Source organism: Aythya marila (genome assembly GCF_965140915.1).
Source record: "Aythya marila genome assembly, chromosome: 4".
NCBI lineage: Eukaryota > Metazoa > Chordata > Aves > Anseriformes > Anatidae > Aythya > Aythya marila.
Genome location: NC_139045.1, coordinates 33,466,137 through 33,493,182, shown reverse-complemented (window position 1 = coordinate 33,493,182; position 27,046 = coordinate 33,466,137). Strand labels below are relative to the sequence as shown.

The 27,046-nt window shown below is 35.8% G+C and overlaps 1 protein-coding gene across 1 annotated transcript in view; it reads right to left on the bottom strand.

Annotated features, from left to right (window-relative positions):
• The window catches only part of IQCM (IQ motif containing M), a gene marked incomplete at both ends in the record, with an annotated part of 168,709 nt that overhangs the window by 79,437 nt on the left and 62,226 nt on the right, over positions 1-27,046 (bottom strand). Inside the window, 4 exon segments of the mRNA XM_082758635.1 lie at positions 14,553-14,623; positions 18,144-18,234; positions 23,526-23,716; positions 23,718-23,824. Coding sequence (XP_082614761.1) covers positions 14,553-14,623; positions 18,144-18,234; positions 23,526-23,716; positions 23,718-23,824 — 460 coding nt within the window.

Here is a 27,046-nt window from a genome sequence, read left to right as displayed (position 1 = left end):
ATTATAGATAATTTCCTTTTCAGAACAAACAACAACAAAAAATAAAAAAGAAACTTTTCACTCTTGTTTCTTTCAAGACTTTTAGTCTTCACAAGTGTTTTTTGAGAGCCTAAAATGAATTTACAATTGTTTTAAGTAGTAGGATCTATTCACTTCTAAGGCCAAATAGAAAATTTTAAGTAGGGAAGTTACCTCCAACAGCTGCTTGCTGCCTTAAATTACATTTAACATTTAATCTTTGTACCTCAAATCCATACGGAATGTGGTGGTATTTAAGTTTTGTTAAATGTTTCTATTTCTTTCTGGACTTTACTTCATTTGTAATAATAATAATATAAAAAAAAAAAAAAAAAAAAAAAAAAGAGAGAATCAGTTATCTTTGAAGTGTTTGATATTTTTAAAGAAATATTTGTTAAAACTACTGTGGAGGTATGGTAATTTTAGCTATCCAGTTACTGCATAACATTTCATGAAGTTGGGTCAAATAATTTCAGCTTTATTAGGCCACTGGGAGAAAAGCTTATGCTTCTGGATAGTACATTGTAAAAATCAAGCTGGCAAAACGAGATAGCCATGCCATGATGGTACAAATTCTGAAAATTAAATACCAAACTATCAGTCCCCCTTCTTAAAGAAAGGGTACATCTACACAACTGATTTCAGTTTTGACATTAGCAGTTGTTATCTAATACTTGGTGACTATTAGCATTTAAAAGTCTACGTACTCCATAAGTTTACACTACTGTTTGTTTTAGTTTAACAGGGATCTCTTCTCTGTAGCAGGGCCTGTATAACACATGCAATACTCATGTACGTTCTATAAATGACAGAATTCATAGAGATTCCACTCATGATATTGAAGTACACTGACAGTGAAGCACCACTTCGTCCATAGTAGTTGGTAGAGTGTTGTACATATAATAATTGAACGTAAGACAAGAATTTTTGGGGTCCAAAATCTTGGCTACTGCTCCAACTATAAAATTTGTTCTCCCATTTTGATAATAACACCACCTATATTATAGACCTCTTATGCAGAAAGCAAAGTTTATTGCTAGAATGTTTCTCATTTTTAATGTACATAGAGCTGATCTCACTGATACTTGGTCAGTTTACATACCTTCTTACCCTTCACTCTTATGCATTTTTGCCTCATTTGGTCATGCTCCTTCTCAGGATTTGGTACAATCACACCTCTCCAGTCCTGGTATGCTTTGCCTGTTGGGAAGATTAGTATGGTCTTGAAAAATATGTCATTTATCCAAATTACTTCACATTATTTATTTACTTTCTATCTACTGAATTGGTAGTTTCAGCTTGCGGAACTGGAATTGACATTTGCTTCCGATGGGGTCAGACAGGAGTTTCCGTAAAACACTTCAAATATTTTCAGGCTCATTGCCTGGATCAATGACAACAAAACTAGCAAAATCTCAAAGTCTGCATCTCATTGCATAGCTTTTAATACCGTCCCTTTGGTATTTTCAAAGAAAAAATAAAGTCTCATTTTATCCAGATATCCTTCATAGAAAGGTGTAAAACAGCTCTGTATTATTCCATTCACTTTACCATGGAAAGAATCAGCATGGCTTCCTGTTCCTCTCTTGAAGCATGTTGGCTGCAAGACGTTCTGTTCTTTCATCTCCTGAAAATTACTTGATTTGGATGTCTCTTTTCAGATCAGGGCTGAAACCATGAACAAGGCTGCTTTTTGAAGGTATTTTAAAGAGCCAGGCTGATTTCCCATCTAACTACAACTAAACCACAGCCGGTATAATATGTGTGCCTTGTGCCAAGTCACAACTTAGTTCTCACTATCATGTGTTAATATCTTTAAAATGTTCCGAATAGTAAAGTACACACACGCTACTTTACTTTCCTATCAGTTTCAACTACACTGAATTCCTGGTTCCAATACAACTTCATTTAATGAAAAATGAATGCATAAGTTAAAATCACAAATTGCCAGTTTACATTGTAAAATATTTAGTTATAAAGTTCGCAAAAATAATTAAAAATAAATCTTACCTCTTTGTACAAATGAACAACTGTAAGCAGTTCTTCCATGTGATTATGTGTAATAGTGATTGTTATGTTCTGTATAACATATCACAAATTTTAAAGGTAACATGCTTAAATATCACAATAATTTTGAAACTGACAGGGTGAAAGAATTTTCTGTTCTAGATTTTGAAAACATAAAACCTTGACTTCAATGAGTGCACTGCAACACCAGGGAGATCAAAAAAGCTTTATATCTCTTGCAGTAAAGGAGACCATTTCAGAAAATCTGAAACAAATTTGGCTAGTGAGTGAAATAAAAATCTCAATTATGCCAGTTTTGCTTGTTAGCTACATAACAACAGAGCTGCCATATTGGAAGGGATCAACAGCCTTTCTTGTCTAAAATTCATTCTCCAAAAATAGCACACTCCATCAGTTCTGAGAAAACTCTAACTGTTAACAGGTACAGAGACATTTGCAATCAGCAGAAGCCCCCTTCTCTCTAGATTGGCCGAGCTCTTCAGTCATGAAGTTTAATGTCACTAGCACATTTTAGTGTTATCATCCATAATGACTCTAGTTATTCTTGCTGGTTTACATTTTGCTATCAATAATTTCACGAAGAAACAAGTTCAAAAAGTAATTGCAGTTTTGTGAAAAGTATGTGGTTTTTTTTGTTGCCGTTTTTTTTGTTTGTTTGTTTGTTTGTTTTTAGTCTTAAAAATCCCTTTCATTTTTCTGTTAGGAAGAAGGGAGCACACAAAGATGGAACTTCCTGATCCATCTTTTCTTTACTACTCAGCATGCCTGAGACAGATGTACCTGTTTAACTGTCCCCTTTTGGTAGTACATTCCCCTTCTCTGAAGCTATTTCCAGATCGATTTTGTCCAGGCCTTGGACTGTAAAAGGACAATTCTGTTTCTGCCACACATTTTTTTTTTTTGGAATGCCGAGTCCAGGACATTTATATTAGCCCTTAACAAAACAATATGCTTACTTCTATTCTACTGGTCACAATGTTTACATGTAATAGCACATGAGAGCACAAGAGCTTGGCCCTCTATCCTAAACCAACAGAAATTGTGTAATTCTGTTATGGATTTACTGATGAAAAAAGATCAAAAGTACTAGGGAATGATAACTACATCAAAAAATAGGTGTGATACAATGGTTAAGACTCAGGTCATGCTCATCTGTTTTCCTGTCAGATACTTACTATAACCTCTTCCACCAACCTAGGAGCTGCCACCACTGCCAGCCAGATCCAGCCTTCTCTCTAACATTGCTTGAATTTCTGCATGGAACTGAAGCTAGTCTCCCAGCTACTCTCAGGAAAGATGAGTTTTCTAACTACGAAGTTATTTAGGACAGAGTGACCTCTTAGACTACATTCTAAAAAACACCACAAATTCATCTCTGTATTTGATAGAGCAGGCACAGCATAATGTTAGAAAACATGCAGCTAAATGATGTTAAGCCTCTACTTGCAAGAGAGAACAGGATTTAAAGATACATCTCTTTCTTTTCAACCTTTTATATATTTGGTTAAGCAGGTTTTTGTTCAATGGGATGGATTTTATGGCTTCTAACTCTCTGTATGAATGCCTAATTCAGGGAATCCACTGCAAAATTCAGTTATTTGAGCTACTTCTAGAAACCCTGATCAGTTAGGAAATACAACAGAACATTGTCTGTTGCCTCTGTTTGCATTAATCCCTTGTCTACCAAATGAAGTCATACATGAAGAATGCCTGATATACATGTAGCTAGGCAAGAAAGATAAAGGAGTTGTGTAATGACTGCAGGCAAATATCCTAACGCAGAGACATTCAGAGACTGGAACAGGCTGGAGCTCTCTGCTAGATTGTTTTTTCCCACCGTTCAGCACCATTCACTTTGCAATTCCAGGGGCCAGTAAGTTATAATTCAGTTTAAAAAAGAAATAAATTCCTGTTCTTTATACCTTCTCAGGTTCTCTGATGCTGAGTTTTCTCAGGTCCCAAATTAATATCACTTCTGAATTTGATCATGGCCCGTTTTGATCTCAGGCACTTTTATCTAGTCCCTTCCCATAAAGAACATTTCAGGAAGGTCAGACAAGCACTTCTAACCTCCACAGACCTTTTTTAAAGTCAAAGATTGTCACAGGAATCCTGTGAAAGATATATCTGTGTGATCCAATAAACAGATGAGAAAAAAAGAAGTGTTTAAATGAAGCTTCTCCCAAAAGCACTTTTTTCCCAGTTACTACATGTATTTCAATCCAAAAATAAGTCCATTGGAAAGGAAGAAGAGGCAGTTAATGAAAACTCACAGCTAGCTAATGCCTTTTTAAATGGGACACTCAGATTTAATCTATAGTGCTTACAAGCAATTATTAGCTAGATGATAGAATTAGCAGTTCATAGTTTAAGTATATGTATAATTTAAATGGGGGGCAGGGGGCACGAGTTTAATGAATTGGTGCTGGAGAATTAATTCAAAGTATTTCAATTTTATCCATGAATTCAGTCATAGAATGCATGAGATTGAAGTTTATATCCACTTTGACATCTTTTACACTGACAGGATAGCACAAATAAGATTGGGGCTCATCAGAGCACCAAATACATGATTGTAATCCCTGCCTAGAATACAATGTTCATTATATTTAAATAAGTTTCTACAACAAAAAATAAGTATTTTCTATATGTCTCTGGTGACTGACATCATAACAGAATTAGGATGTTGTAATGTAATTTTATATAAACGTATTTGTATTTATATAAATTGTTTTATAAATATTTATGCATACATACAGTAAGTGATTACATACATATACAAGAATCACTAAATACAACTTCATTGCAGCAAAAAAGTCACTAGATATTCCAGAATGAATATAAAGTTAAGCTATCTTTTAAATTCTCAGGTAACATAAGAGTACATGTATTCAAGATCACATTAGAAATTTGTAATATTTAAACATGCATTGTATTAACAGATTTCTTTGTTGCAAATTATTTTTGTTTTCAAAACTTAATTTGAACTTAATCTTGCCAATTAACTTTTTTCCTTGACACATAATTTGTTTGAGGCAAACTGTAAAAGTAAACAAAATCTCAGATCTCTACTTGGATTTTGAACAATCTAAGAACTCAACTTCCAGGCAGACCAATAGAACAATCAAAACCTGATAGGATTTTAGGATTTCCTAAAATGTTCAGGGCTCAGACTTCATTTTTACATGTCCAAACATTTTATTTATATATATTTATTTATTTATTTATTTATATTTACATGCCTAAACAAAAAGTCTGACTTCTTAGCCTCCAGTTTTGGTCTATTTTTTGAATACATTACATTTCCTTGCCTTTTTTTGATGTGGACAATACAACTTCACAGAATGGGAACTACCTGTGCCCCCATGTAGGTACAGCAGCTACCATAATTAAAAAATTACTGCTTCTTTCACCTCCAAGCTCTTTCACCTCCAAGTCTCAACCTTTGCCACTTCCAGTTTCAACTTTCAACCTATGCAAACTCCTTTGGATTGCTGCATTTTTATCTTATGGTTATCTATGTAACCTGGATTTAACTAATGCACCATGACAGGGCTCATCTTCATTTTCTCTTGTGGATTTATACTTAATATACTTTATACTTCAGAGCTTGTTAAGAGTATTCAAATGCAAGAAATTTCTAATACAAATGTTTTTAGTCTAGATGGTACAGAGGTTCTTAGTACATTTCTTATATTCCTACTGATTGATAGCTTTCATTTCATTTTTACTGATTGGCGTGTTCTTGTAGACAAAGCACTAGTAACACTGAAAACTATTTTCTTTCTGGTAACTTCTTTTCCTCAACAAAAGCAGATCTGTTACTTTTTCTAATATCACAGCTACTACTGGTAACACAATTTCAGTGCCAAGTGGCCAATGTAAGATGTAATGATTCACAGTATAGAAATAGCTATTGAATTTGCAGTAATTGTACTTTTCATGTCAGGTTCAGCAGCAAGGGCAAGTATGTAGAAAAAAAACAAGCACTTCTTCCCACAGAAGAAGTATTGGTCCCTGCCAGACACAGGGTATTTTGTAGAATTCATCAGTTGCATACCACAGCCAGGTTTTATAAACCTGGATATTCAAATTAAGAATATATTCATTTCTTTTCATTAAAGTATCATGAAACATCCTTCTATATTCTAAACAAAGATACATATTTAGAAAATAGCTTAATATCTTTGCGAAAACATCAATTTGCTCACCAAAAATGTACCAGACAGACTGTGAATAGGAAGAAAAAGCTTCTGAAAGTGCACTCTCAAAGGTCTGTTTTTCAGGGTTGATATTACAAGTAATTAGCCTGACATTTAATAAATGACATTTCTAGGAACTGCTAAAGTTGACTTAACAAGCAAACAGAACAACCTTGTTTTGTTTATGAAAGGTAGTTGCATTGTTGCACATTTTATTTAAAATGTTTTTGCCAGCTTCTTTTGAAAACATCTGCATGCATGAAATATTTGAAATAAACATCTATAAAAATACACTGAACTTTCTATTATGGTGCTCTCTGATTCACACAAACTGATAAAAATGTCTGGTGGCAAAGCTGGTATATATTGCAACTGAGTGGGCTCATACTGGAATTATAATAAATTTACTTTCACCTAAAGATTTTTTTTTTTTTTCCTAAGCATATTTCAATTCATAAGCAATTCAGACTGCATTTTATATTTTGGTCAAAAAAAAAAAAAAAAAGAAGATATGCTGAAATTATACATCCTTAAACTCTTCCTAAACATTGGAATCAAGAGTGAGAGTAGGAATTAATAATTATTACTTCGAAGAATCAAGAATGCATGTGTTTGTCCAGTTATCCAACCCAGAGAATGGGTTTGTTTACAAGCAACACATTTCAAATGTGCTTAGAAAACCAGAGTAATTCAAGAATACATCTGAAATTTAGTCACATTTCCTGCTTGTGTTAAGGAAAATAGTAAGTGTTTATATCGTATGATGGTCTCATCAGCTTTATTTCTGTGTACTAGAAATCCTGAGTTTTCTTTCAAGTGTCTATAATATCAGAGCATTATTCACCCAGTTCAGCTGCTTTGTTAGCTTACCCACACCTCCCAAGGGAAAAGAATGGAGTCTTCAATCTGAATAGAGGAAATCTAATTATAATTAGGATTCCTATATAGCATTTGCAAATAGGGTTTTGTAATTTGGGGGAAAATGAGGTTGTGCATATGTCTGTGCATGTGTGATGACTTTTGCTTCATTAGTTAACCATGGGATGATGAAGATCTACAGAGCAATCCTGTTTAAAATGAAAGGTGTTGCAAATCCCACTGACCTTTTTTTTTTTTTCCACCTAGTTCCAGAGTTCAGTGATGATTTGGTCTTCTGAACCAGGAACAGGAGCTGTCTCTAGATGCTTGAGAATATGTACACAGAATAACATGTACACAGAAAGGTCTAGAAAAAAAAAGTTTGAGGTCTGGAGTGCATAACATATGAAAGCATGACATGTGAATTGTTAGAATGAGAAAAATCATTGACAAATGTCCTATCATCTTTGCTTCTTGACATTTTGGGAGAAAAAGAAACATGACTTTTTCTCATTCTTTATTTTTTTCACTAATACTTTTTACAACTTGAAGGTGACAGAAAATAAATATATATATTAAAAAAAAAAAAAAAAAAAAAAAAGCTTTTTGGCAAATAAAAATAATATAGAGTTTTCCATTGCATAAAACTAGTGCTTACTGATGATGAAAATATTATGCTGCTACAATGGCAGCTTCATCAAAGCAATACTGGATTTACAATTTCAATGAACAAAACACAGTTTATCTCAGCACACATCTTAATATCCTAGGGGTCCTTCATTAAAACTGTATCGTCATGGGGACATTAATGGAAGATGTCCCTAAAACTTCCAGTTCAGAAAAGATACCGTTTCCATTCGCACTTCTTCAGATCTCTCCTGCTACACCTTGTAGGTCTTCTGTTGAACGCCCTGTCCTGATCCTACGAGCTAATCTTCCCCCTTCATCCCTTTGTGTAGCAGATCCAGTTCAGTTCCAACCACCCAGTGATACCCTATTTCATGACCATTCTTTACCTCAGTCATATAAACCCTTCCATTAATGAACTCACTTTGTGCCCACAAGGCACTTCTTTGGGCCTATTTTATTTTACTGAAAATGCAAACAGGGAAAAGAATCTTGTATACATATGAATGAATTATGTTCCCTCAGAAAAAAAATCTTTGAACTGCATTTTTCCTTCCCTCCTTCCCCTTCTCTTGTCACCATGGGTTCTTTTTGAAATGTGCTTTCACAGCAGCTCTTCACTGAAGTGAATGCTACTACTTTGGGACCTTGGTATTTGTGCAGTAATTACTATTGTTCAGCCCTGTATGTAATAGGCATGTGAGAGGACTACTAAAAATATAGCAGCACTCAAAGACTGCCTGTAAAACCTTTAGAAATACATACAAAGCTGTAGTCCCCAAAACAAATCCTGTTCCAATCAGTGAAGCTTTTCTATTAAGCTGTAATGCAGAAATACAAGAAATAACTCTAGGGCAGGAGAAAAAGAGGAAAGAATAAAGACTGTAGTTCAAATAACCATGGCCTTGGTCAGGAGAGCAGAAGACTATTTTATCACTGCTGCAAACTGATCTCATTTTTTCAAACATCTCAAAATCAAGCTACCTCTAATTTGCTCGTAAAAGCCTTTGATTGTATCAACAAAACATCAAAGGGCCTGAGCAATATATCATGTGAATATCTTTCATAAAGGTCAAATTGTTCTGCCTTGTAATGTGAAATCTCCTTATCTTTTTATTTCATGATTTGAGCTCTATTTGAAAATGCACTCTTTATTTGCAGCACTATGGGTGGGTTTTCTCCTTTCCTTCCTTCAAAACTTATTTCCAGCTAACAGTCTCCCTTATGAAATGAATCAATGTTTCACATACTTTTCCATGAAAAAGCCCCGTCAGCTGTGTATCTTTATGTTATTAAACAAGTGTGAGGTTTTTTTTTTTTCTGATAGATGTATGACCATTAACTGTGTTGAATCAAGCAAGAAAAATAGCCGGTTCCCAAATTCCCTCTTATAAGATGGAAGTGAGCCATCATAAAACATAACACCCACAAATTGTGCTAGATGGCTTGAAATTATACTTGTTCTAGTGTTAATTACCAATAACCCCAGCATTTTAGAAGCACATAATTGAAAAGCCAGTTACAATGGTATCTAAAAATGATCACATATCTTCATCTGACACTATTTTTTTTTTTTTTGACAGAAAAATTGGTCATTTCTCTTATACAATAAGAAAAAATTAGGTAAATGTGCCTGAAGCAGACGGGAGTAATTTGATTGTTTCTTAAAAACCCATTTATATTGAGGACTCAAATTGAATCCCAGCCTTGGAAAAATTATTTTTTTTTCCATTCTACCTAGGTGTGACTGACTATAGATTATCTAAAATGGTGACACAAAAGAGAATTAGAGCTAGACTTATGCTGCTGCTGAAGCCCAGCAACTAGCCAGTGTCCCTTTAAAGGGGAAAAAGAGGGTGCAGATATTTTCACAATGAGTGAACTTTGGATGCAGTATGATTCTGCAACAAATCCTGTTTAGAAGTGAGCCCAAGTCACATACTAAGGCCTCCATCTTTTGGCAGTCCTTCAGCTCTAAAGATCAGATTTTCAAAACTGTTCAGCTGTCATAGATAATGCAGTACCATCCAACACTTGGCCTTTCAGCTTCTGGCCTTTATTGCACCAAGTCTTTTATTCAGAAAGCAGATTTCTTATTAGTGTCATCTGTTAAGCCAGAAAAGAAAAAATGACTTTCCCTGTAAAAGATATTTTTCAACAGTGCATTCAGAAGTGCTAATGTTAATATGTTTTTTCATAGAAGATCTATTTGTGGAAAATATAGGTTTGGCAAAAATTTAGATATATATGGCTTCTGAGACTCTTTTTTCTATCAACTACCAGCTATATATACATGAACAGTGACTTGGAAGCAGTACACTGTTTTAACTCAGTAACAGAAAGGTGAAGGACCTGAACCAGGCTTTGTTATCCAGGATGAACCACTGTGGAGAAAGCAGTATTACTTTATTGAGCAAGTCCAACCATAAAAACTAGGTGGTCTTGCAGGTGTTCCAATCACATCATTTCTAAGTATAAAATAACTGGCTTTCTTGAAACACCTCACACATTACTAAGAGTGCTGCTGATATATTCAGTGAGTCTATCTTTAGCCATGGTTTTGCAAAAATGGGCAAAATGAATGTTGTTACCAGCCCTTCCCATCAAAATCAGTCAATGCTTTTCCATTACAATGTCCCATTTACAGCTACTTAAAAGAAAACTTCAAGTACTGAATCTGAAGTTCTCTTTGTTGAGCATACATGTCTTAAAAACAAATCAACAACTAAATCAAAACCAACCAACCAAACAAACAAACAAAACATCCCCTAGACAAAAGATGAATTCCAACTTTCCCCCTCGTATTCTGCTAGAAAATCATTATTCCATAAGACAGAAATAGAGGTGGGCAACAGAATGAAAAAGCTGAACTAAGTTCAAGCCAATGCTTGATTGTGACTCATCTCTGTTCATGAATAAGGATGAACCAAGTCAGTGCAAGGTTTCTGGCATTATTTCCTTATCATCAAATATGTTTGATTTTTCACATATTTGTCATCAGTTCCTTTGGCTTGGATTGTTTTTGGCTGATGGAGATAAGCTAGACCCTTGATTTAACTCAGCATTTAACTATCTAGCTCACTGAAAGAGAAATATTCTGCATTCAACCACCTTTATATGAGGAATAACTTATAGCAGAAAAAGAGAAAAGACAGTATGAGAGTTCTGTTCAAAAAATTCAGACTTTTGCTGAGAGGAGGAGGAATGAAAAACAGACTATAGGCCAACTTTCAAGCTGCTTAGGCTCTTGCAGGTCACAGTGGTTCTCCAGAAGAAAAGAATCAGGCTACTTCAGAGTTTACATGGCCCTAATCCCATCTAGTTCCCCTGTAACCTATCACTTATATGAACTTTATTTAGCAATGTTGGGTAGAGGACAGCAGAAGAAGCACTTGTATTCCTCTCTCCTTGTCTCTGCTTGTGGAATGTCTCTCCAGAGTCCCAGAGTAAGACTGCCACCAAGAAATAATGACATAAATATGCCGCCTCTCTGTCATACAAGATGGCAGTATGAACCCTAACAGGGTCATGGAAATAGTGTAAGGAGCTATATCAATAAGCTCAGAGGCGATCAGTGACCATTACTCTTCTTATCATTTGAAAAAAAAGAAAGATAGGCTGATACTTATTTGGCATTAACAAATAAATGGATCATATTAATTGTGTACTACACATATAAACTGTATCTGTAAGCAGTGGATCAATAGATGTCAGGAGCTCAAGTGTGTTTTTATGTAGTGATATACACACAAACATAGTAATTTACAAGAACTGATATTTGTCTATAGTCTTCAAGCTCTTTCTCATATTTTTAATTGAATGAATGATTTAGCTTTCCTAACAATGTATCAGCCTCTTCTACAAGAGTAATTATGATATTCACAATTTAATATGCAGTTCAGACGCAGAGGAATATGACCAAATCTGTACAAACATTTACAAAATTAGTCAATTTTTGTTCCCAGAAGATATGGAAAAAGCTCTGGCCATCTTACTTTACAAGACAGCTGGACTAATGCCATTTGCTGAAAACATTTTAGAATGAATCCTGACATTTTTCATCAAATAATTTACTGGTTTTTACTGAAGACTTAGGTATTCAGATAGTCTGACAGTTGCTTGAATGTGGTTTGAAGAATATTGGCACTAATCACTGAATAAATTATTAGAAAATATATATCTATATATTTTATATTCCTAGCCATTTCCATCACTATTTGTCAGTTCCTAGTTTTTCATGACAAAATCCACTAAAACTAAGAAGCACTTTTAGCTCAAGAAGGGTGTTAACTTGCAGTTTGTATTCTTTTAGTAAACAAAACCAAAGAGGAATATTTTTACAAATGTATGCAATAAAAATATTAGAAAACATTAAATAGATTTAAAATATGTATTATTAGAAATCACCATTTTGGCAGATATTGCAAGGGTATAATTATGGGGCTGTCTTATAAAGATGTGTAACAAACTTAATCACATAGCTGATCTGATGCTCACCCTCAACTTTCACTACCAAGAGAATAAATGTAAAAATAATACCAATAAAATAATACACTATTTTGTTTTAAAATATGCTGTTAGATTATGTTTCTCTCTCTTTTCATTCATGACCCCTGCACTGCAATCTAATCTGCAAGCATTCGCATAGCGAAATCAATGATTTTGCACACATCTAGGGCTTGCTCACATATATCAGTTCAAAGAACCAAATATGACAACATCTGAAAGTAAAAACAACTATGTCCTTTCAAAAGCACAGTCAGAATTTTTTTTGCAAGATTGTCTCACATTCTTATGTTCCACTGAATAGCGTTTCATCTCTCTCGCTGATACCACAAAGGTTTCTATTCTTCATCAGAGAGTAGATGTGCACAGCAGGAATGGTTGGAGCAGGATATCCAGTCTTGCTGACCAGCAGATCTGGGCCAGCTAGGATGGAAAAGTAATCCTGTGCGGAATGGACAGTTACAGATTGCTTCTTCCTTGTAATAGAGGGAGGAGCAAAACACAAACCATAATTGAGACCTACTCTCTGCCCAATCTGACCCGGGGAAGTGGACTGCTGAGTCCATAGGTTGCTGCTGAGTGAGTTTAAGGCAAGTGGCCATACTGCAATTTAATCCTAAAGAGCAAACAGGTAAAGCTTTTCAGAGCCTTTCTTTGCCATTTTTAACAATATCGGTAAACACATTGTGGATATACTATTAACATTCAGGTTCATTGAGACAGCAGTATCCTATTGATAGTACCTTAAATCATCTCTTTTTTGTCTGCTTGCATGAAAATTTAGATGTTGAAATGTGTAAAAGCCCTAAACAGAAGGCATGGATATTAACTCATTCTCAATACCTGATTGTTTCAGAATCCATTGTTTTTATCATAGCCTTGCATTTCCTTGTACTAAGTCTCTAGAGTGTAGAGAAAAGGGGAAGATCAGAGCAGACAGATCATTTTGCTGCTAGCAACAGACTGCCTGGGGACTTTTAAGTGCAGTAGATTAAGAAAATGTTTGGTGACTAATATGATTCAGAGCCCAGTTAAGTCTGTGAAAGCCCTAAGAGGCATTTATGGCAAACTTATTTTTGTTATTGTTTCTGTTTATCAAGGAAAATTCAGGTCAAATGAGCGTCTTATTTTCACAAGTCAAATCTTTTTACCTGATTCTCAGTGCCCTTTGAAACTGATTAAGTTCTTTAGGTCTCAAAAGTATTATGTCTCCAATTTTGCACCAGAAACTTTAACTGTAAATCTCTTGCCATCACATTATTTTTAGTGAGTTTGCATGGAGGAATAGTTCAGTCTTTCAGCTGGCCCTTCTACTACAGCAGCTCAGGCTAGTGATAAGCTAATAGAAGCAGAAGTCAGGATTCAAGCAGTCAGTGGCAAAGGCAAGGCCCAGATGAGGGTCAGAAGATCCATCCTGCAAAGTGGGATGGATCAAAACAAAGAAGGCTGCCGCAGTATTATTAGGCAGGCTGTTTGGCAGCAGGAAACAGCTGGGACAGAGGGTAGGATAGAAGGACAAAGATCCAAAAGTCAAGATCAAGAACCAAGGCTGAAGCAGACAGAAGCACGTTAGGCTTCAGGATCACAGAGCCCCACTAGTGCCACATGCAATACACTGGAAAAAACATCTACGAGTGCAGAGCACAGCACTGTGTGGGCTGCTGCAGGGAGAGTTAACTCCATCACAGATAGACCCAGCACAACATCAGTCAAGATTTCAGGCCAGTATCTATGTCCCTGGGGAACTGACTGTGGCCAGGCCATTTGACTGTTCGGATTGACAGTGATAAGATATCTGAGTATCCAAGTGAGGTTTGGAAGAGAGTTCATGCATGCCAGAATTGCTCAAGAATGGGACTTCATAGCAGTACAGTCAGTCATACAAGTTCTTAGTACATGGTCATGTGTACAAAGAAATATGTGTAATGGCACACAGCAAAACACAGTAAGACACCTTTCACTTTGGCTTTGAAGGCTAGAGCACAAAGGTTTCACGTAAACTAGTAAACCCTGTTCACTGGGAAAGGGTTAGGAGATAAATACAGAGTATTGTCCCTGAGATACTTGGATTTACAAATAAAATCTGAAAGTTACAAAAAAAAAAAAAATCTAAATTGGTCTAGCATCATTCTAAACATTTTCAAGTTTTGCAGAATGTTAGAAAAAAAATAATTATGAGGATTGTTCTTTGAAAATACCTCTCTCAAAAACAAAGAAAACAACCGACCTAAAAGGTAATTTTTTTTTCCTAATACTCCTAATATACATAGATTATCTACTCTCTGCACCACAATGGGATTTACACCTCTTTACCTTTGTGTGTGATCTGAAACCCAGGAATATCGCATGGTCTAGGAGAAGCACTGGGTGAATCCAAGGATCTGCTTTAAAAAAAAATAAAATAACAATCTTGTCTCTATTTCTAGAAGATCACATTGCAAACTAAACCTTCATATTGTGTAAAATATCACTTTGAAATATGTTTTAAAACACTTGAAAGTCTAAGTGAACCATTCGAATAAACAGTAGCTTTTGGGTTGGGAACCTGCTAATTGAGGAGTGTTTAATTTCCAAAATAGCTGTCCTTTTAAGATGTACTTAAAAGTCATTATAATCTAAAAACTACCTTGTAATAATAGAAAATAAATAGATAGCTTCATTCTAGTTCTTCACAGACTGACTTCTGTCATTGTGATTGCAATTAGCTGTCACATGGTATTGTGACTATGAAAGTCAAAGAATGAAAGTAAACAAATATTTTCTATAGTAGAACTGTAAAACACAAATTTATCTGTATTGGTAAAGTCTGGGCAAGCAGCATTGCCTACAGATATACTGTAGATGTTACTTTAACAGGCATCAGTGAGACAGGAGTGACTTCTGTGAAGCTTCCTTCTCTTTTGAATGGTTGGGAGCAGGCTCCTCTGGCCTCTGCCTCTTCATAGTAATGCCAATCTGTCTGCTCATCTGTTCACAGGCTGCTCTGCAGAATAATTCCAGCAGTTCCAGATGTTTTGTTTATCTTACCATTAAAACAATGTTGTATGTAGCTGTCACACTGAATAATTTCAGAAATAAAAAAGTATATTCCACTAGAAAAATCAGTTACTGAAAACTACTCAGTGTTCACTTGTTTGCTGAATTACATGTATATTTAGTCAGGGAGATTGTGCTTATGGGCTTCATTAAATATATAAATATGTTAACATAAATGTGTTTCTCTAAAATGTTTTAACCTAGCTGCTTAACTATAGTTAGTTTTGCATAATGCTGGGCACTGAAAACTTGCTCACACTGGGAAGCAAGTTTGTTTCCATGGCCGGTTTCTAGAACTGTTCTGAAATTACAAACAGCCACAAGAGCCTCCATGGGATAAACACATCTCATTTTCAGCTCTGGTTTGCAAATGAGCCTATCAGGAACTGCCACAGATGATAGCAACACCAAGTGCTTTTAAAACTTGAGCATGTTTTTTCCAGACCTGCTGTGCAACCAGGAATCCAGGTATTTGTGAAAGATGAATAGGAAACTCATAGAAAGAAAATCACTATCACAACATACAATGTATGTAATTGAGTTTGGTATTTAGGTATGCTATCATACAAAATTGTATTTTTCTTTTTATTTATTTAATAGCCAAATTTGTGTTCATAATATCAAGATACAGGATCCAATATGTATAGAAAGCTACTTCTTGAGGTTTATAAGACTTCATCAGTGTTAAAGGTTTTTATCCTTAGCCTTTTGCTTATCCCAATATCTTGTAACAGCCACCAAGGAAACTGTTATCATTTGGAAGCATAGCACCTAATTCTGCTTTATCACTGAGCTACATTACACTTTCCAAAAATAAAATCCAGATTATACACCTTAGTTTTAAAACCTTCATGTTCCTTTATAATACACTCCAGGAGTGATCAGCAAGCTGATCTTAAATTGTTTCTGAATTTTAAATATGAAGGAAAAGGTGGTTACTTGAGATACTTAGGCTGAAAAGAGATTACACTGAAAGTAATATAAGATGAAATCAGAAGTACAGCTATAATTTAATTTTCTTGGGAGTACCACCACTGGAACCATAAATAAATTCACAAGGACTTTGGAAGACTAAATGAGCTTTCCTGCTATTCTGAAGAATCATAAGAGCCTTATGTAAGAGAAGGCAAAAGAGAAATTCCAAACAGGTTTTTCCATCAATTTTTAGTTAAGGGTTCATGTTCATGCACTACTTATTAAGGTGGGACAGTACCAGTTTTATTTCCAGCCAGGTCTCTACACTTAAATAAATATATACAATTGTAATGTGTGCCCTTCAAGTAGCCAGGTAATGTTACTATTTCACTTAGAAAACACATTAGAAGGTGCAAATACAACCACAAGAATAGGAGAATGTAACAGGCATACAGAAAAATTTCAAATAAAGCAGGGTTGTCTGCAATCTGTTGTCACAAAGATGCCAGTAAACTCAAAGTAGTCAAAAATATTCAGGATTAGAGACCTCAATACAACATCCATTTGCTCATGACCATCCTCCCCCTGCTTTTTCTGCTTAGTGGCCTTTTAGTGATATTTTTAAGTTTTATGATTCCACTTCTACTTTCTATCTAAATGCACACAAGAAGTGGGAGGAGCAAAGGGGATACTAAATAGTGGGAACCCTGCAAAATCATCACATAAAAAATTTAGTAATTATGTTAAGGTTTGTTCTTTTGGGAAGCAGGAGCAAATGAAAAGTGTTTCACAAACTGCAATTTTGTCTCCCTTTGAGGATATGTGGAAACAAGCAGCCAAAGCTCACTGATAGAGCTGAAACGTTTCCTGTGAGCAGCCATATTCATTGTGCTCATTCCAAGGCAAATATAATTACCCTGTGAAATAGATAAAACAAGTCTGTAAGACTACACAGTTAGATCTCTATATTCTCCTACCAATATTTCAATCTCAAATTGAAATTGAAAATCTTCCACCAGGAGTGTTCCTTAAAGTGCTAGGATTCAGATGATAAAAGGAAGGTATTGTCAACAGTTTTGAGGTATTATTATTAGAAAGGTGTTTAAAATGATAATAAGGATGTTTGAGGAATCTTCAAAATTACCAAAAGCATAAAGCAACTTTTGGTAAGATTTAACTTGCAAAGTGTCTTCCAAGAAGGCAAATAAATATCCATAGTGGGCTTCATTACTCATGTTACCGGGTGGGCATGTGTTCACACACATGGGCTGCAGCCACGAGTAAACGCTTATTCAGTTAGGAGCTGCACAGCCCAGGTCTGTGTCTGTTCACAAGAGGTGATACTGCCATAAGGGAGAAATGTGCCATGGAATGATTAGGCCATACTGATCAGAACAGAATGAAGAGAAAAGTTCACTCTGAGGAGCAGAACTGGGCCTGTGGTAAAGAAGATCACCATTCTGTCCAAGGTCACCACTCATGAACTGGGCCAGAATCATTCAGGTTGGAAAAGACCTCTAAGATTAACTAGTCCAGCACTAACAAGACTACCACTAAACCATGCTACTAAGTTCTACATCTACACATTTTTTTAAGACCTCCAGGGATGGTGACCTAACCACATCTCAGGGCAGCTTATTCCAATGCTGCACAACCCTTTCAAGTATATCATCAGAAAAATAGCTTCTCCTGCATTTTTCAGTCAGATCTTGGGACTAATCTATCTATTCAAGAGGCATTACAGAACTCCATAAAAATAAACAAGAAATCAAACAGAACTACAGAACATTTTTCCTGGAACCTTCAGAAAACAAATTTCTGTAATTTCTCAAAGAATTTGCAGTATGAAATTTACAGCAAGTATAATATATAGTCTGTAAAAAGAGAACGTGAACTTCTTTATTTGCCTTTGAGAGGGAAAACAAGTAATAGTTTACCTCTCTCATATCTTACCTGAGAGATGAAAATTTCTCCTTTTTCTCATTCTTCAAAGCTCTACTCACTGTGTCAATCCCAGACAACAACTCAGTTATACTTATTCTCTCTATGAAAAAGGGAAGTAATATTAAAAAAGAGTTAGAATATATTAATTTGTATATGTATAAGCACAGCTAGCCCAAGAAACCCAAGAGAGACACCAAGTCATTACGTTTTTGTTATTGTTTTTGTTTTTATTTTCAGTAAAGAAGAGTATGAGAAGTTTCTCAGGGAAACTACAAACATATGCACATACTGCAAACAGACGTTCTCTCCAATGTCGCTCTGCAATTAATTTTGGACTCCAAACAATTATGCAAGTGGACCACACACTCCACACATCTCTGTTTTATATTCACAACCACGGTGAAAACTAAAACATTTTTAAGCACAAAAATTGCTTTAAAAAAGATCTTTTTAGAAATGTACACATAGAGCAATTGTTTTAGAAGAGCCAAAGATAGCAATAGCTTTCAATAGACTTCAAATACATACTCTATATAAGTACCGTTTCTTTTTCCCTCATGTGTCCTCTCCCTCCACAAGTTTTCCTTAAAAAAGTAAAATTGTTCCCTCAGTATTTACTTCCCCAAATTAACATACTCTGTTTCTTTTTTAATTATTTGTGTGTGTGTGTGTGTGTGTGTGTGCTGCTTTCCATTTTGTACTCTGTTCTCTTAAAAGCAGAGGAATTTGGAAACTGTTCCTTTTAGTACCCATGTAATCACAACACAGTGCATTACGGGCAAAGTAGAACTGAGAATGTTCATTCTTCCAAGCCCCACCAGACCGGTTCAACACACTGGCAAACTGATCATTATTTAAGTCTCTCTCTTGCAAACATCCATACTTTTCAGAGAGATACAAAAGTGTGAAAGAAACAAATTAGGTCCCTTAATTCCAGAAAAGCAAATTGGAATACGACAAGCATGAGCTGTAATTTGAAAATAGAAAATATAGGCAGAAAAAATCAGACTAGTCCAGAAATCAGTCAACTCCAACAGATCCTGTGAGCTCCTCTCAATTCATTGCAGCAGATGCAATGCAGCACATGCAATTTCCACCCAGTAACAGCTCGCTCCTGTTAGCCCGGCAACATGCCCATGCAGTCTTCCCACGCTGAAGTATCAGACAGAAAAAAATTACCACCAAATGATGAATCTCCAGTAGGTGGAGTGCCAAACCCCCAGGAACAGTGCTGGTATCTTGATGTGTACCTAGTTAGAATTATAAGTTCCCCCTGATATTTTGTACTTCTTAATATATCATTTTGATTTCATAGATCATTTTTTTGCATTTACAATGTGTATACATTGATTTCAGACAGGTATAACATATTTTTCACTTTCAATGCTGTAAGTAAATTCACATAATCCACAGGGGGACTTAGGTTGGCTCCATATTTCTGGAGTTCTCTGTATTTCCCTAGTTTTGTGTTCAATAAGTTTATGCATTTTTACAAACACTGTAGTGTTTGTCTTGGAATGACCCTAAACCCCACCTTTTCTGAGTTGTACAGCGTTCCGTCTCTTTGATCTTCTGATTATTAACATATCATTAGCTCCTCAATCAACAGAGAATTTTCCATGGAAAATATGAATTTCAAATGTAGAAACCAAGCAGAAAAATTCTCTCTTTGGCATAAAGCTTTCAAGATTTCTTTATGTATCATCAAGTACACAGAAAAGGTTTACAGCACATCTTTCAACTTGCCTAGCATGCAATGCTACTGTTCTGAATGCCAGGTACACATCTTTTATAAGACTTAATATTAGTGTTAATCTAATGGCCTTTCCAGCTGATATAGTCTTTCCTCTTTGCATGCAAGTTTGCAACATCTTTCTCACGTTTTGGCACTTTCATTTCATACTTCACAGTTTTATTAGCACTTTGAGCTTTGAAAGATAGCTCATTTATTTGCTATACCTAGATGCCACAAAACTTTGAATACACTATATAAAGATTTAGAGCAAGATAGTGATGGAGTACAGTCAGACACAGATAATTACCTTGATAGGATTCCAGAAACCGATGCAGTATAATTGCCCTTTGTCTAGAATACCAAAAACAGCAGTCCTGCCAGACTGCAGATTCATGTCTGCAGTTTTCCTGTCTGAAAACTTCTTCATTGTATTGTTTGTTGAAAGATCAACCATGCTGATACTAATGCACAGGATACAGTGGCAGGCGATGACAAAAGTTCCATCAAGACTATGTGTAATTGTCTTTTAATATATTTATTTTATATTGCCTCTGTACTAATATACAGTTGTATAAAAACAAGCAAGAATGGTTGCAGGCTTCCTCTGGCAGAGATTCCCTCCCAGCCACCTCCTAAACGAGGAGTATTTTAGGTCACTATCATTCACTGAATCCGCTATCTCTTTCTCATTACCTAATTTCAAGCCAACCCTTTTCTTCACCTCTCTCTTCTACCCTCAGCCAGCCACTCTGGTGGATGGCAGGCTGAAATAGGTGGGTCTGCAAGACCCAGAGGTGTTCAAAACCAGAGTCATTAACGTCTCTAAATGAAGGAAGAAAGGGGGGAAGAAAAAAAAAAAAAAAAAAAGAAAAAAAAAGTTACCTCAGAATACATGGTGCAAGTTCTAAACAAATCTGCAAGGTTTTGACAAAAGTTGGCCTGATTTTGCAGCATTTCTGCTGTTCTGCTCAAAGAAATATTCAATAATGATAACTCTCTTACTTACAATGCACAGGGACCTTACTTTCGAAAAGTACGACCATTTAACAGCCAGAAACATTGGCTAAGACTAACTCTAAGGCAAAGCATGAAGTCATAAACATGCACAGATGTTACTATTTGAAAACATTAAAGAGGTACTGAAGTTCCTGAGCAGATCCCAAGTTGTGTTGATTTCAGCAGTTATGAGTCATAAGGGAAGAAGATACTACTGAAATTACATGCCTGGGACAGTTTTCTCTGCCACTTACATTTAGGAAAAAACAACAGTGTCTTTAGAAATACTTAATGGGGAGGAGAGTACTCTGAAAGACTGCAGATACCAAGATTTGAAATGAATAATTCTGCTTGCCTGTACTTATGCAGTTAAACAAGTACAATGCTAATGCATTATATATTTCTGATTATATCATGGAAGGCTCAGCAGATCCAATTTCACAAGTATATAAAAAAGGTGAGTACTGAAGGTTACTGTAAGTTATGAGACCGGTTATTTAAGGGAAAAGTTCATTTAATGGAATTTGGGCAGTTTTATAAACAGAGCAAAGAAAATGGGACTACTCACACATCCTGTGCCATCCCTTTTCTGATAAATAAGTGCACCAAAACTTCTGAAATAGTCACTTAGGCGAGCAAATACACTCAGGATGTCTTATACTAGAAGTCCCTGAACCTTTAGTGAGTTCACTTCAGTAGCAGTTCAAGACTATCCCTACATGTGTAAACAGGGTTTTCATGCTGCACATGAAAGGTTACCACAGTGTGCTAATACAGTTATGGTCACGCTATCCTGTTTGTTTCTATCCTGTCCTTGTATTCCAGAAAAAAAAGGCTCCCAAATTAACAAAATATTGAAAGAGATGCAATCCAATAACTCTTCTCACTTTGGCAATTCATGGTTTCATAAGGCACTCTTCAGGGGTGAGACTGAAACCTCTCAGCTGGCTGGCCCCTTATCTACTAGAGAAACAGAATTCTAACTGAGGCAGAGAAGAGCTGATACTGTCCATTCTGCAGTTCTACCAATACAAAAAGACACACAGTAAAGGAGATAATTTAAGCTATGTTTGTGTTACTAAGTCAAGGAACAGGGTATCAAAACTGGAAGTATGTGTTCATGAACATAGAAATTTCAGACGACTTTCTTCCCTTTCTTTGTTGTTCAGAGATTCTTCTTTTAGAAACAACTCTGCCCTAGACCACCTTTTCTCTCTGCAGAAACACTCTTATTTCCTCTCATGCCTCAAGAGAACTAGTTAACCACGTACAATTCAATACAATAGCAGGTATTCACCAAAATCTCTTTGCTGGACTTCCACTTAAGCCAATGAAATGAGTCAGTACATGCCACCATGTCACCTTTTTACAAAGCATTCACTGACATATTCACCTACATATAGCAGTCTCTTCCACTTTTCCTTATTAGTTGTGGTTTGACTCTAAAATGTTTAAATATCCAAATTTAAGTAAATAAATTTAGTTTCAGTTATCTATCTAAATATCTAGACAGATATTTATGGAGAAACTGTTTGATTCAGAGCACTCGAAGTGTAATCTGCCAAAGGTAGATACATTCTACCTTGACAGAAACATACAAACAAACAAAAAAAAAGAAGAAAAAGAAAAAAAAAAAAAAAGAAGAAAAAACAAAAAAAAAGCAGTAAATAACAAATCTGAATGTAAAAACAGTCTTTAGGGCTTCAGCACTGCCAGGTAGACTTTCTCAACATTTTTATCAAGATGCAAAGGAGATTTTGTTTTTCCCTGAGAACTTGCCAGATTGCATTGTATTGTGGAACTTAGGCCACCTGTACAGAACACAGATAAAAGTCTAAAGGTTACAGATGACAGGAAGCTGGATTTGGTTTATATCTTGCAGTATTTAGTGGTTTCATCTCTTTTATCTCTAAATGAATACTTGTCAAGACCAAAGGAGTAAAACTTGAAGGCATTTTTGCCAAAAAGCAAACAGTTTCCTCAATGGTGAATAGCTTGAACATTTGCTCTACGTAAAAGGAAAAATCAGATGTACAGATACTCTCCTTCAGAACAGCCCTTTATAGCCCTATATGAGTTTTGTTTTAGCTCAAGTAGAACCAGTGGCACTTTTTAAACTTATCAGCTGGCTAGATCTGAAAATGCTGGAAATATTTCTACACATTCCCTTTATTATAGGGGTTTTCTTCTTCAATAGAATATTCATATTCTATATCGTCATATTCAACAGAAATATATATAAAAATATGAGAAAATGCATATAAAAATATTGGCTGAAAATATACTATTTGGACAGAAACTGGCTGTTATAATATTTTATCTCTAAATCACCTGCTTTCTGCAGAAAGTTTTGGTTTTTCTTTGTTTTGGTGAGAAACAAAAAAATCCTCTTCACAATTGAGGTCTTCTCAAGATTTTTTCCACTATGCACTTTTTCTAATGTATATTACTTATAAACCAGTTTATACTATGCTCACACTTTGAGAAGATTATAAAGAAGCTCACCATCTGCATACATCTCTTAACTAACATAGAAAAATACCTATGTTAAATCTCATAAAAATGTGGAATCATGCCAAAAGAAGCAACAGTGGGCAAACAGTGAAGTGCTGAATTTCCTCCTGTTTTAAAAATTACATGTGAAAGGAAAGACTTCTCACCTTCTTGCTCTACAGTGTACTGTGGAGACAGGTAGATATAAGCCTTATAACGTTTGACAGCTTTGTCAGGAAATGCACGGTTGTACATTACAGTAAGTGGTGTTTCAAGTGCCTTGTAGAACTTTTCTTCTAGCCAAGAATCTTGCTGAAAATTTCTTTTTGGTCTTTCAATTCCAAACACTTCATTGTCACGGGTTGGCATTTTCCAAAATACAAGAAGCACTCACAGGAGTCTGAGTTGAGCCCCAGCTGCAATAAGGCACGGAAAGTTTCTGGGAAGACATGGACCCATTGCATTTCTGTTGATGAAGTAAATATATATTATTAAGACGCTGATAATTTTAAATTATTTATTTCACACTAAATCATCTCTAAGCCTCTGATATAAAATTATGAAAATTTATCTCTGGAATGCCACAAGTTGACAATATTTCCCTTCAGAAGTGAAGCTATATGAACTAACTTCTTATGTTTTAATTCCATTTAAGAGAAATTTTTAATTTTGTTCAATAAAAATCATTAATTTGTTCTTAAATAAAAAATATGAAAGAGGAAAATTATAAGTTGAGCTGCAGTTTTCAGATCTTCAAACCTCTTCTGACTTTAGAATCCTTATATACAGGTTAAGCGCTGTAATATGAAAATCTTTGGCAAGAACCCATCCATCCTTGACCCAGAACTATGAGGTTAGATTTCACACCTACTTAACAGCTGGTCACTTACCATTGGCCTATTTTATACAAATAGTCTTCCATTTAAATAACAGTCATTTCCATTTATTATCATCAGAGTAATTCAATTTCCTAAGGACAGCCTAATAATACGGCTGCCCCATTATGCCATGGATGAATGTAGTCAAATACTTGTAATTATATTTTTAACAAGTTACTGCTATTTAGTATTCTACCCCATCCACAACACGGTTGGTAGCTTACAGATATGAAGTAAAGCAATCCCTGTCTTATCTAGAGAACACAGTTCAGGTCTCTGTTCTAACAAGGATCACTATATTAGTGCATTTTGTAATGCTCATGTAGGTAAAATTAATGAAGAAAAGCTTAATAGACTTTCATTTTAAACACACATTCATAGGTGAATTACAGCAAAGGTGAATGTCAGTAGCAATTACAATATTTTGGAAAGTTCCTCTTCCATCTAAATTCTGAGCCTCATTTTGCCACAGACTATAACACCACCCTAACAAAGAAGGGGTACATTCACCTTGCCTGAACTACTCTAGCACTAGGTGAAAACATCCTAAAGGTCTTCTGCAACCAAGCCAGTTCCTATTGGAACAGTACAAAAGGGCTGCAAAGGACTGTTCCTTTGGCACAGACAGCACAGGACCAGACCGAAGAATGGCAGTATATGAGCAGGAAAAAAAATAACGGAGAGAGGTTTTGTAGAACAGAGAACACATTTATTTTCTTCAAAAAGAAATGTATCAATGCAGTCAGTGTCCCAGAATTTCTAGATTTGAAATGAATGACACCAAAATTCTCCCTTTCCTCCTGGGCACTCAGCAGATGATACATGTGCTTCTGCCACTGCCATAGTACCTTATAAGCCTGAGGCCCAGCCCTGGGGGAAGACTCCCTCTCAGGCATGTGGCCCACTACAGACCCACAGATCCAGACCCGACACCAACACACAGGTGGGCTTTCTGGAGCATCTTCGGGTGTACCCCATACACATGGTCCTGCCATCCCAGGCTGGCCCTGACTGCCCCTGGGGACTGTGGTGAAGGGTGCAGTGGTGAAGGGATGAGACTAGCTGGTGGGCCCAGAGCAAGCCCCCAGCTCCCTTTCTTTGGGAGCTGCTAGCCCTCATTGCACCCAACAAAAGCCATGTTTGTATTGCTCTGTATGGTGGTGCATGCTTCTCCAAGCTACTACAAGAAAGTTTAACACATCTTTTCACTGCATAAATAAAGTAGATTGATATGTTCAAGATATACCTGGGCTGCCCCTTTCCATGTGAATATAAGTTAATACTTACTTAATAGTCAAAGGTGATGGAAAAGTGGTAAATTTTCATCTGTTCTACCATAATTTGTATCATCCAAAACCTTCCCCAAGACGTTTATCCTTAATCTGTTTTTTTGGTAGGTTTTTCAAAGCTTGTGGCTTCTTCCCCCACCAACACTTCACTCAAGATGCTATAAGGGAGACTTTTCATTCATCTGTTGACTTCAAGATTTTGAAATCTTCTGGGGGCCACATCCTTTCCTTTCTCCAGTTCCCAGATGAGAAAACTATCAATGTTCAAAATCTGAATTGTCTTCTGCTTATTAAGTTAGAGGTGCTGGGTGATATTTACACTTTCAGAGCTTGTTGGCTTAATGATGCCTATTTGGATTCTAAATTGGAGAAATCACATGAGTTTTCAAGTATTTAATAAAAATCACCATCACAATGAACTGTTTGGAGAAGACAGCTAGCAATTATTTGGCTGTATGTACCAAACACAGTAAGAAGTAATATTTTAAATATTGTGCAATGATGACGGGTTTTGTTCTTCATAACTCAAAAGAATCCATTCTAAAAATTATCTGCATCCTGGGCTAGTCACTTTCCAAACTTGTGTACAGATGCAATCCCAAATTCAAAGCACTTACAATCAAAGACAAGCAACATTAAATGAGGGAAAAGGAAGAAAGCGCAGCTATCTTCAACTGCCTCTTCCCTAAACATTTTGAATTAATTATTTTCATGAAAAAAATAATTTTATACCAGATTTTGATGCAAAAAGCAGCAGTTTCCTGAATAGTTTGACTCAACAAGGATATGATCTTGTCAGCCATTGGAGAGGCACAAAAAATAGTGCTTGTCAAATCTGTTTTTATTAGAGGCTTAGAGAGTATTGATGAGGTAAATAGAGGTAAAAGTATATACAACAAAAGTAAAGCTGTGGAAGAAACTCAAATATAGCACACAGAAAAGATAATGAATGGAAACAATGTAATTTAGTCAGAGAGACAGTAAAAGGATTGAAAGAGTATGACGGGCAATAGAGATGTTCTGGAGGGAGATGCATTCAGGTGATGAAAAACAGCATCAGTTGTTGCAGGGGATGGGTCAAAAATAAGTCAACAATATAGAAATGGCAGAGAATGCAGTGCAGAGGAAAAGCTCTTCAGGGATTGACAAAGTCCCCAGCAATCTTGCAGTACAAAAAGACAATGTGCTGAAAGAGTTGTGGAATTAAGTAAAGAAGTGCACAGAAAATTGCAAGAAAGTTTCACCAAACACTACAAAAGATATTATTTTCAAAGAGAAGACTGCATTAGCAGTGTGAAGGGCATAAAGAAAATAAAGGAGAAAAAAGTGGAAGACATTGCGAGCAACTCCAAGATTTGGCTAGCTGAAAGAAATTTCAGGAAAGTATTGAGATAGGAAGCTGACTAGAGGTGACTCGTGGTGCAGCTGCAAGAACAGAAATGAAGTAAATGCCTTTGTTTGCAGTGCCAATGAATATAGATTTCTAAAGAGATGGAGCACTGGAAATTACTGATGGGACAT